The sequence below is a fragment of the Trichosurus vulpecula genome, chromosome 6 (genome assembly GCF_011100635.1).
Source record: "Trichosurus vulpecula isolate mTriVul1 chromosome 6, mTriVul1.pri, whole genome shotgun sequence".
NCBI lineage: Eukaryota > Metazoa > Chordata > Mammalia > Diprotodontia > Phalangeridae > Trichosurus > Trichosurus vulpecula.
Window position 1 is genome coordinate 135,657,285 of NC_050578.1, and position 12,367 is coordinate 135,669,651.

The window sequence follows — 12,367 nt, forward strand, 5'->3', positions numbered from 1 at the left end:
GAATGTGCTTCTGCTGAGTAGCTATGTGACTGAGATGCAAAGAAGTCAGGCTGAGAGGCAGAGAAGAGAGGGAAGATGGTAAGTCCACTGTTCCTCCAGGCTTTTCTTGCTGACTCAGCAGGATACAGGAGAGGATAGAAGGCGACACCACAGAAAAACAGGGAAAGCAAGTGGTGCCAAGAACTCATGACATGGCAATGCATGAATGGAGGTAGAGATTGGTGGGCCAACAAGAGTGGGCTAGAGCCGGGCAGACTATTTGATGTGGAGGGAGGAGTTAGTGAAATTATTAGAATCTGGCCTGCAGTACCCATCCCCACCCCCTTATATACTTTTGGAAATCCTCTTGGAGCTCCTATATACATACTCCACTTTACCTGATTGGATCACTTTCTGCCCTGCTCCCCCTCTCACAAGTGGAAAGAAGGGGGAGAGGGAAGGGGAAGGGGAAGGAAAGAGGTCAAACTCCTCTTGACTTCATAGACCATTCCCACCTTTCTTGTTTGCAAAGATTGTTCATGTTCTCACACTATTTGAAATTGCCATGCGAGTCCATTGTATGTGACCAGTTATAATTATTTTACTCCAAGCCTAAAAGATTCGATTTGAAACTGGGAGATGGAAAGCTAACCCACAAGTGGGAAGAGATTTTGCTCAGCTTACAATGAAGTGGGCATGAAGTTGGAGTTGGGAGATTCCTGCAATTTAATGCACTCTACCTCTATTCATACCCCAGACAGCTTTATGAACCTGGAGAATGATTTAACAAGTAAATAAGCCAGTAGCAGGAAGAGATGGCCGCTGGTGTGTTTGTTCGGGTAACTCTCTTGCAGACATCACCTCAGCCAACCTCCTGCCTGACTACAATATGTCTCGATAAATTCAAATCTCAGGTAATCCAGGAAACTGAGAAACCACAAGGACTGAACCACATCAGACCTGCCAACACAGAAAGGAATCTGAGAATTCCATTATAGCTTAGTCCCTCCATGCCCAGGGATATTACTTTCCATGCCTAATTAACTTGGGCTATCCCAGTATAACCAATTCATTGGCTCATAGTGAATTAACAAACTACTCGCATATAGCATACAAGGGTACGTCATATGTGCTTAAACTATTTAGCATCAATGCATTAAATATGGCAGACACTGGTACTTGAGAATAGCTAGCAGCTTAAGTAAGTTGTACTAGAGTATTGGATCTGGAGTTAGGAAGACCAGAGTTCAAATCCCACCCGTACCCTCCAACACTAAATGTTTTTCCTAGATAGAAAGTAAGGTTCTTGAGGACAAGGACTATTCTATTTTTATCTCTGTATCTCTTGCACCTAGTACAACATCTGATGCATTGTAGGTGTTTCATAAATGATTGACTGACTATGTGCACGTGCATGTGTAGGTAAGTCACAACCATGCTGAATTCAGTTTTAAAATCTTTAAAATAGAGATAATAACTGCAGTACCATTTCACATGATTGTTTTGAGGTTAAAATAAGGTAAGATATATAAACTGGTTTGGAGCAATTAAAGTGCTATTAAAATATTGGAATTTTGTGAGTAATAGCTAAAAGAGGGAAAAAGGAATACAATAAAATCCTATTAGCCAATGCACATAAAAATAGCTCATACAAATTAGATAATGGATGGAAAACATTAAAACATTATGTAAACACCAGCTATTATTATTCTCACTCTTGGTGTTATTATTGGAGTCATCTCATCCTTCTTATCTAATTTGAAGGAGACTAAATGGAAATTATCAAGGATTTGGTTTCTATTCTGCTATTCTTCTTTTGTGTTGAATGTTCACTGAACATTTGCACAGGTGGATAAAATGGCTACTTTTTATACTTGAATCAAAATTTGGGGATGTGAGTACATCTTCTATCATTTCATTGAAAACATTCTTAGACTCTTCTAGTATCAGATGGGATGATGAGATGACATGTACCATATCCTGTTCCCACATGGTTTTAATTCCTTCTGTTAGGTTTTTCTATTTTGCAAGATTTACATTCTGCATTGGGTATTTGGCTTGGTGATAACTATTAAAATATTCTCCTAATATTTTTATGGATCATTGTGATATCTGGGTCACTGTGGGTATGAATTCTATCAATAGTAATGGTCCAGTTCAAGTAGAGTTCATTTTTAGGGATATTTTTGTCTGTGTTTGTAGCGTAGGAATTTCTTATCAGTTTATGAAAGACCAGTGACACATGATTCTAGCCACTAGGTTGTGTCTTGTTATGTATTCAGTAAATGCTAAAAGTTTTTAGTCTAAAGTGACGTATTGCATGCATCATTTTCTTTAACAATCTGAATGGATCATCATACCCAGACTCCTGAAGGATAACCTTTTCACTATGATGATGTTAATTATGATCTATGACCAAAGACAAAGAAATGTCCCTTGGTCCAGCCCTTCCTGTATTATGAAGCCAATCTGCTTCAGAGGAGCGGTAACCCCATTAAACATGTTAATTATTGTCACACAATTTCAGTTGACATTTAAAATCTGTTTAAAAAAACGGCTCTGAAGAGTGAGTCCCTTTATATTATTTCTCCTTCCTCTGAGTCTTTGTGCAGGGTAACCTATGTGCCTTGAATGTCCTCCTTCCTCACCTCCATCTCTTAGAATTCTTTGTTTTCTTCAAGGCTCAGTTCTGACACAAAATCTTATGGGAAGCTTTTCCTAATCCCTACTTATAAGTCTTTATTTTTGCTTATCTGCATGTTATATACAGGGCAGCTAGGTGATGTAGTAGATAGAATGCTGGACCTAGAGTCAGAAGACTCAGAGTTCAAATCTGGCCTTAGGCATATACTAATTGTGTGACCCTGGGCAAGTCACTTAACCTTGTTTGCCTCAGTTTCCTCATCTGTAAAATGAGTTGGAGAAGGAAATGGCAAACCGCTCTAGTCTATTTGCCAAAACTCACGAAGAATTGGACACAACTGAGACTAAAATGATGTCATATATACTTTTCTCTATCCTTGTTCATTGTATTTCTTCCCTCTGTTCCTTATTTCCTGTTTATCCAGTTTATCTTGTTTGTACATGCTGGTTTGTATGCTGTCTCTCTCATTAGATTGTGAGCTTCTTGAAGGTAGGGGCTTCCTTTTGCTTTCACTGTATCACCAGCAGTTATCACAGGGTCTGGCACATAGTAGGACCTTGATAAATGCTTATTGACTGAATACCATGCATTAGATTGTAATCTCCTTGAGGATAAAGACTATTTATCCTCAATTATGCCTTTGAATCCCCAGTGCCTAGCACAGGGTCTTCCACACATTTAGGTGATTAATTAATACTTGCTTAATTGAATTGAATTGATTAAATATTCCTTCACATTTAGCTTGTGTTTTATGATTATGCTCTCCCACTGAAGAGGAGTCTAATATCTCAAATGCAAACATATTTTGCAAATCTTAAAGTGCCCATACTACCTAAGTAGTAGATAATAGGTCTAGTCCTTTTATTAGTGCCAGTAGTAATGTACAGGAGAAACTAGAACTTTGGTTTTTCTTTGGAAAATAATGTACTTTGCTAACACCCAGCTAATCCAAGTTCATTTAGTTTTTATTTAGAGGGGAAAAAACCTGTAATGAGCTATAGAACATCCAGTGGAGGGCAATCCAAGGGGCCTTAAGATCAGATGACAAGAAGATTAATTGGAGGAATAAAGAAGGGATCACCCGGGAGAAGAAAAGACTTGGTGGTACTGGTAAGTGGGTTAGAGGAGGGGAGGGCATGTTAGACACCTTCCAATATCGTCAAGAGGTGTATGGTGAAAAGATTAGGCTTTTTTCTTCCTTACCTCAAATAGCATGAATAAAAGAAATGGTTGGAAATTTTTGTAACCAGATGAGAGTCAGATTGAGACGAGGTCAGTCAGCCAATAAGCATTTCTGAAGTGCTTACTATGTGCCTGGCATTGTGTTAAATGTTGGATATACAAAGAAATGCAACTGCCAATTAGTTATGGAAAAGTGAAATGAGCCCCCCTTTGGAAGGTACTGGTTACTATCACTGGAGGCCTTCAAGCAAAGTTTGGATGACCACTCATTGGAGATTCTTATTAGTGTCTGAACGGGTCTTGATGACTTCTGAAATATGTTCCAGCCTGGAGATTCCATGATTCACCAAGATACTATGATTAATGTCTATGAAGTTATGTTTAAAAGATTATGTATGGCCTGGGCTTTTATTCTAATGAGGATAAGACTTTTATTTGCACAGAAGTAATGAGTAATTGGTGGTAAACAGCAGGAGTCAGCTCAAACCTGAAAGCCAACTGTTAAATTTTCTGTGTGAGTAAAGTCTCATAAATCAGCAAACATTACAAATCAGGAATTAACTTATTGTTTTGTTGATTATCTAGATTTAAGAAAGTGATGGAAAAATGTTAATAAACCAGGTTCAACTTAAAAGAATGTGTTGTGCATATCGTCCCCCAGAGAGCTGGTGGTTAAACATATGCCAGGACACCCATGGTGATAAGTGACCATAGAGACTATCAAATGGCCAGTGGAAAGGCATCCTACCTGATGACTGCATTTGTTGAAGCATCGGCATCTGAGGCATTGACAAGCAGCACATCTGAGCCAGTAGGGGCATCTTCTGAAATGGTGGCAGAGTACATCTTGTGGGCAAAGGCAGGGACGTTATCATTGACATCATCGACTATGACATTCACAGTGCCAGTGCCAGTGAGGGCAGGAGACCCTGAAGGGAAAAAAAGGAAGCAAAGGCAAGTCTTAATGCTTACAGTAGGTCTGATAATGCTAAAGAATTGTCTTAAATGAGATGACAGGCAGTTCACATTGTCCCGTGAGCTATTGGCTCTTCCCTATAGAGGGCATTTCCTCTCTCCTTTCTGCATAGGCTGTCCATAATGTCTGGAATGCACTCCTCCTTTCTTTCCTCCCTTCGGAATCCCTAGCTCCCTTGAAGGCCCAGTAGAATGTGACATCCCAAATAAGGACCTTCCTGGTTCCTCTAGTTGTTAGGGTTCCATTCCCAACTCCCCCCAAAATTTAGTTGAATTTACTTTGCATGTAGTTTGCATTTGTTTGACTTTGTCCATCATTCCTCCCAAAAGAATGTTAAATTCCTTTAGGGCTGGGGAACTTTCATTTATTTTTTTTTCTTTTTATCCTCAGTCCCTAAGATAATGTTTGACATATGACAGAATGAATTAAACGCTTATCGAATTGAATTATGTCAATATCGAATTTGAACATTAACGCACAATGAACCAACCTACTTAGACAAGACTATGTGAAAAAAAATTCATAGGGATGAGCTAGAACTTAGGAGAATTACAGCAAATCAAGTTAATGAACACTTATTAACCATCTCTAATAAGAAGAATAGGATCACCACTCAGACACTTTTAAACCTGCGTTCCCGTTAACCAAATCACAGTCTCCTCATATGCATGTGCACAGATATGGAAATCCATATGTGTGTGTGCAGGTACAGGTGTAGTGAGAGGTATTAGAATTGGTATGAGAGGAAGCATGGTACAGTAGAGAGAGGGGTGGCCTCAGCATCAGGACCGTGAAGACTCAAATCCCACAGATGTCATTTGTATGTTTGGATATGATGCATGTGTGTGTATGTATTTGTCTCTGCTGTTATTCAGTTACTTCAGCTGTGTCTGAATCTCTTTGTCTCCATTTGGGGTTTTCTTGGTAGAAGTACTGGAGTGGTTTGCTACTCTGATAAGGAACTGAGGCAAACACGGTCAAGTGACTGGCCCAGGGTCACACAGCTAGTAAGTATCTGATTTGAACTCACAAAGATGAGTCTTCCTGATTCCAGGCCACCTAGCTGATGTATGTATGTATGTGTGTACACAAATCAATTAAATTTTGCCTCATGGAGAGTTTTCTACACTAATGAAGTCACAAATTGGCTACCTGGGTAGGTCAAAGAAATGGGAACAAATAAACATGAAAAAAAAATTTTGCAGTGTGCTTTAAGCCAAGGGCTAAAAGGAGTGACATGGTATATAAGTTTATGGTTTCTCTCTCTCTCTCTTTCTCTCTCTCTCTCTCTCATTTCTCCTCTCTCCTTTCATAACTCTCTTTTTCTTTGTCTGTCTGTCTGTCTCATTCTTAGGGATTAAATACAATCAGGAGACACCATGTGACACTAGAAATGTCAGGCCCTTCAACTGACACCAAAAATTATTATAATTTTAACTTAAAATAACAATTTTCATCCTGCTATCTCTATTTTCTTTGTTTTATGATTTTTTAGAGCAGCATTGTGCCAACAGATGCAACTTGGTCCTTCATATTATTCTCAAGTTCTAATCCTTCTTAAGCAGCAGGCCCATTACGCTCCCTGATTCTCTGAGGAGCTTGGAATGCTAAGACCCACTTTAGGTTTTGTTCCTCGAGATCTCTCCCACACTGAAGTGCTAATCTCTGTAGGGCTGAAAATGTTATCCAGAAACAAACAACTCAATGGAAGAGGAGTAAGCCTAAAACACAGGTTGAGGATTCAGCCAACAGACAGGGGTCAAAGGTGTAGAGACAGTTGGTCATTGTAAACATGAGGATCTAATTAATCCCAAGTCACTTCTGGTGAATCCCAACATAATCGAGGGCAATGTTCAGCTTGGGCGAATCTGATCATGATGGATGACATGGGTGGATGCCTGTTAGTGCAGGCTTATGTAGTTTCATCTGCGATTGATTTACAGGAACCAGATGCAATCAGAAAGAAGGGACGAAAGCAGTGGCATAGCTGCGGCGTAGATGTAAAGTCAACTCACAAGGAGTATAAGAAGTCAAAAGAACAGAAAAGCTTGTCTGACAGCTGTCAAAATGCAAGTGGTTGGGTTCATGGAAGAGGAAAGGAGAACAGGTGAGAAAGAGGACTCAAAATTGAACTTTACAGCATGTGCATGGATCGTGACTTTTGTTCATATACTCCAATCAGGTATGGGAACATAGGCCAATGGTTAGAAAATCACTGTGGCACTTAGCTACAAATAACAGCAAACATTTTAAAGTTTACGTAGATTGCTAGTAGGAAGGGGATTAGGGATGGTTTGGCACAAAGTTTGAATGATAGGGATAGATAGCATCTATATGGCCCTGTGAGGTTTTCAAAGCTCTTTACCTATATTATTTCACTTCATGATAGTTAAGAACAATAAATAAGAAATATCAAAGCAATTTACACATCCATGGTGTCCCAAAAGCCTTAGTGCAGTTTTAAGCCATTTTACAATTGTATAGATCTACAGATAGAAAATGCACCAAGACTTTTGGGACACCTTATATTATCTCAGAAGATCTTCACAGTAACCTTCTGAGATAGCTGCTATTATTATATCTGTTTTGCAGATAATGATAACTAATGGCTAGTATTTATATAATGCTCTAAGGTTTGCAAAACACTTTATAATATTATTTCACTTGAGTCTTACTACAAGTCTGGGGGGCAGAAGCTGCCAGATTCTACTGATAGAAAACTAGCCAAGGTTACATAGCTAGTGTCTGAGGCAGTATTCAAACTGCAGCCATCCTGACTCCCAATCCAATCTTCTGTCTACTGTTTACCTAGCTGCCTACAAGTATGAGTACAGTGAGGCTGAGAGGTTAAGGGACTTACCTACCCAGGATCACATAGATAATGGATGTCTCATACATGCTTCATTCACAGGTTCTTCTGACTTGCACTCCAGTGTGTATCTACTAGTTATGTTACCTCCCATAGTTTTCATGCTATCACCCAGTGGTAAGCTCCATTGTACCTTTATACACTTCTAGGTCTTGTATGGGTCATATTATACAATTCTGAGAATACATGGCATTCTTCCAATGAAGACTACATTTCAACATCACTCAAACATGTTTTCATATCCTGAATGTACAAATACAATTTGATTTAAAATGATGTATTTGGAGGTACCAAATAGTAGTTACTATAACCCAAGGACATATGAATTAAAATAACATTGACTCAGGCCTTTGACAGGTATGAGGCGAAGTCTCTGTAGCAACATAAAGTCGAATCATAAACAGAAATTGAAAGAAACAAAGGACCAGTTTGGAGAATGAAATGTCCATCCACGATAACTATTCCAATGGGAATAGCCCAGGAATGCACATCTGTGGCTCCCTGGATCAAACTGCTGGATGCAGGGGGATTGGCACTGTATTCTCGGATTGGGCAGAACTCTGGAGTGATTTGTCTTACATAGTCACTAGATTTTATGCAAAAACATAAAATATTTTATATATTTTTCCAAAGGTGGACCATTGAATTTAATGCAAACATCCCTCAAGTCCACACAAATGACATTTTAAAAAGTGAATCTTCCAAAGGCAAGGATAGGATCATAAATTTAAATGTGGAAAGATCTTTAAAGTCCATCTAATTCAGCCACTTCATTTTACAAATGAGGAAATTTCACAAATTTTATGGTACTACTCTTCTCCATACTGTAAATAATTCTCTTCTAGCAATGCTCATGTCCAACATGAGGACTCTGATCTATCGTCTTACCTTACGGTTTGGTCTTCTGAGGCCCCATGACACACAAGAAAATGCTAAGCAGCAATTACACAAATATGTCTTCACATCAATAGCCAGTGAATCAGGGCATGATGACTACCTGGCAAAGCTTTTACTGAAGACCTTTGCAGAAGCATCAGCACCTCCCTCCCCCATTAAACTGTAATTTCCTTTCTCTGCTCAAGGCCAAGGTTGACCCTGGTGCTGTAGGCAGATGTTCAAAGTCCCTCATTAGAAATGCTAATGAGTGAAATTTCCCCTGCATCTACTGATCATGCTGTCATAGTGATGACCCTTGGGATATCAAGTTGACCCGAAATTTTCAACAGAATAGTCCAGCAACTCTTCTGCCAAGCATTAAAAGACAGAGAGATAAGGATGAGTGAGTAACTGAGCAAACATAGACACACACATATGCATACATACATACACACAAGCATATGTATATCTATACACACCTATGTATACATACACATACACACACATATATATACATATACACATGTATATGTGTATATATCTGTACGTATGCATATATATATATATATACATATGTGTGTGTGTATACACACATACCTATATACACATACACACATACATACATAAACACACATATATCCAATTTTATACATCTTCACTGGGGAAGATCATTGAATGTGAAACTTACAATCCTGAATACAAGTCACATCACCCCACTAATCCAGGTATATGACGCTAAGAAATATGTTCAATTCAGAGAGAAGTTGGATTCATATACTGGCTCTGATACTCACTACCTGGGTGACCTTGAGCTGCATGCTTCAGTTCCTTCATGTATACAATGAAGTGATTGGAGTAGTCTCTCTTGAAGGTCCCCTTCTACCTCTAAATCACAGGGCCAAAAGGCTATGGCCCAAGGGCCGATTATGGTCCCCCACATATTTTTGCATGGCCCATTAGTAAAGATGAGTTTTTTACATTTTAAAACAGAACTTTATTGTATTTTAAAATGTAAAAAAATACTTAAGAATGTTAGCTGATTTGGCCTTCAGTTAATAAGTATTTTGCCAAACCCTGCCTTAAATTGCTTATCCAATGACCCAGGGCAAGTTCTAGAATGAGACTCGATTTCCTCCACAAAATAGTAATTGCAATATTTTTTAACGAATTGATCCCAGGATCTTGTGTGGGGAGTACTTTGTTTTTAATAAAGCACCAAATGTGAATTTCTATTGTAATTATTATCATTCATTTCATTCTCATCTTTTTCCATGGGACACAGATTTAAAGGATATTGGGGCAAGTTGCTGTGTGTGTGTGTGTGTGTGTGTGTGTGTGTGTGTGTAATATAGTTAATGTTCTGCAGACATCTTCACAGGCAGATGAAACAGCTCCTTTTTCATAACTGAATAAAGGTATGAGGATGGAAGCATATTTTCTCTAGGCTCACTGAAAGCATCCTTGGTCCCACTCCCATAGAAGACAAATCAGCAGAGATAACTTGGACCTCTTCTTGTTCCCACTTGATTTTGATTTATTCTACTAGGTCTCTATATTTTGAAACCTGTGCATTCCGTGTAATTTGGAGATTATAAGTAGTTGATATGGCAACATCTATTAAAAATGTTGGTCTTAAATTTTTGTGGGTCAGTGTTATGTGAGGGCAATTGTGGGCAACAGTTATGTCTGTGGTATTGGTCCACTTCTCCTACCATTTATTGCTTAAATTGCACATTTGTAATCCTGAAATTTGTCATCTGTCAGCACATAAGAGATAGCAAACTTCTAGCCTCCAGATCATGTCTTTCTAGGTCGCTGGTAGGGACCACTTTTTTATATAGCCTGGACTTGACCATTTCCTTGTGTGATCCACGTTGATCACTAAGTTTCAGGTCCTTAAGAATAAGTAGTGTATCTGCTGGCAAAGATCTTTTCCTAAATTACCATTTTAAACCCTCTATTTCCATTTTTTAAAATCCCTGGAACTTGACCATTTTCTTGATGTTCAATTTCAGCAGGCCAAATGCCTGTGGGAAGATATTTGGGAGCAGACAGAATATTTTCAAATGATGGTTATAGTTCTAAGACCATTGATCAATCCTCTCTCTCCTCTTTTTCTGTGGAAGTGTTACTATTTTTCTCTTCTAAAGGGGCATAGATTTTCTTAATATCTGATGTTTTTTTATTTTTTTAGATATTATCCAAATCAGTTATCTATTTTAAAGATCAATGTGGTAGGATGAGACTATTCCATTCTTCAGTTCAATACAGCCAACGGATAAAAATTCAAAGCATTCAGTCTCTATTTTTCTTTGGATTAAGGATTTAATTTAATTTAATTTAAAAGCTTAAGGATTTTATAATCATTGAGTCAAAATGACTTCTTGATAAAAATGGAGAGTCTGTTCAAATTGTACTTTGGTTGAATGATATAACATGACAACATCTATTAATATATCAAATGATTAATATGATATTTTGGTTCAACTCCTTCAATTTGGAAGCAAATATTTAGTTCTATCGAAGAGATGAAGTCTAGGCAGAAGCACAATGGGCTTAAATGATCTCCTTGAAAAATGTTATGTTTTACATGATTACAAATGTACAATTTCTATCAGATTGTTTGCCATTTTAAGGAGGGAAGAGAGGAAGGAGGTAGAAAAATTTAGAACTAAACATCTTTCAAAAATGAAAATTGTCTTTACATGTAATTGGAAAAAATGAGATACTATTTAAAAAGAAGAAACAAAATGAAATTTAAAGAAGAAAAATGTCACATTTCATATCTACTGTTCTTGACAATATTGTATGGTGACAGGGTTCAACCAGAGAGCTTTGTTCCTCCACCATGAAATCAAATACTGTAGGTTTTTCCATATATTTGAGTTTATTTTATATATTTGTATGACACAAATAAGCCATTATGTGGAACTGAGTCAAACTTTTTACAACAATTAATAAAGGCATGTAATATCAATTGAGTTGGGACTTTCTTACTGTTTTAAAATGATTAATTAAGTGTCTTTGAGTTTTACTAGGTGCTAAGCCCCAGGACCAAACCCCAATTAGGTGCTAAACCTATGTGGGTGTGAATTGGTAACCAAGGTGGGGCCCCAGGTGGGGCTAACTAAGGGAGGGCCTAGTTTACACATGAGTTTGAGTAATATGTTTGGGACATCAGAGGCTTTTAGACCACGTGGGTTTAAGTCGCCTCTTTGTGACGATTCTAGGTCACGTGGGTGAGTCGCATGCGTGACTCACCCCTGACCCTGAAAAAATATAAAACCAGGGGTTGGCTTTCTCTTCCCCGGAACTCTTACCCGCAGCAGTGGTGGTGCGAGTGACTCCAGGCCAGTCCTCACTATGAGCTCCCAGGCTGAACCTAGATGTTGGTAACCATGAATCTGTATTTGGTCTGTCTGTCCACGTTTGTAATTTGTTTAGGGCTCTCACTCGCAGTGGTGCCCATGCGGAGACTCCGGGCAGCTGTAGCTAAGGGCCCTCCAGCTTGGAACCCGGATGCTGGGACTTTGTTAAACTCTGGTAACTATGTATTGGGATTTGAATCAGACAAGGTCTGTCTGTCCATGTTTGAACTTTCTTTGTATTTTGCCCTGAAGTTCAGGGTGGTGTTTTTTTCCCCTGAACTAAGTGAATGATATCTGTGTGCTGAATTAAAGTAAGCTTGTCAACCCCTTAATGTTGCTTTCCTTACTAAAGCAGATCGAAAGAACCTGTACTTTTTGGCATGCTTGTTGTTGGGATTGTGTTGGTCTTTCACCCCTACAACAGCTGCTAGCCAGATTGTGGAAACAAGGCAATTGTAAAATGCCCAAATGTT

The 12,367-nt window shown here is 38.5% G+C and overlaps 1 protein-coding gene across 1 annotated transcript in view; it reads right to left on the reverse strand.

Annotated features, from left to right (window-relative positions):
• Positions 1 to 12,367, reverse strand: part of FAT4 (FAT atypical cadherin 4) — a 237,901-nt gene that overhangs the window by 76,981 nt on the left and 148,553 nt on the right. The window contains exon 7 of the mRNA XM_036763767.1: positions 4,554 to 4,734. Coding sequence (XP_036619662.1) covers positions 4,554 to 4,734 — 181 coding nt within the window. The remainder of the gene's footprint in view (positions 1 to 4,553; positions 4,735 to 12,367) is intronic.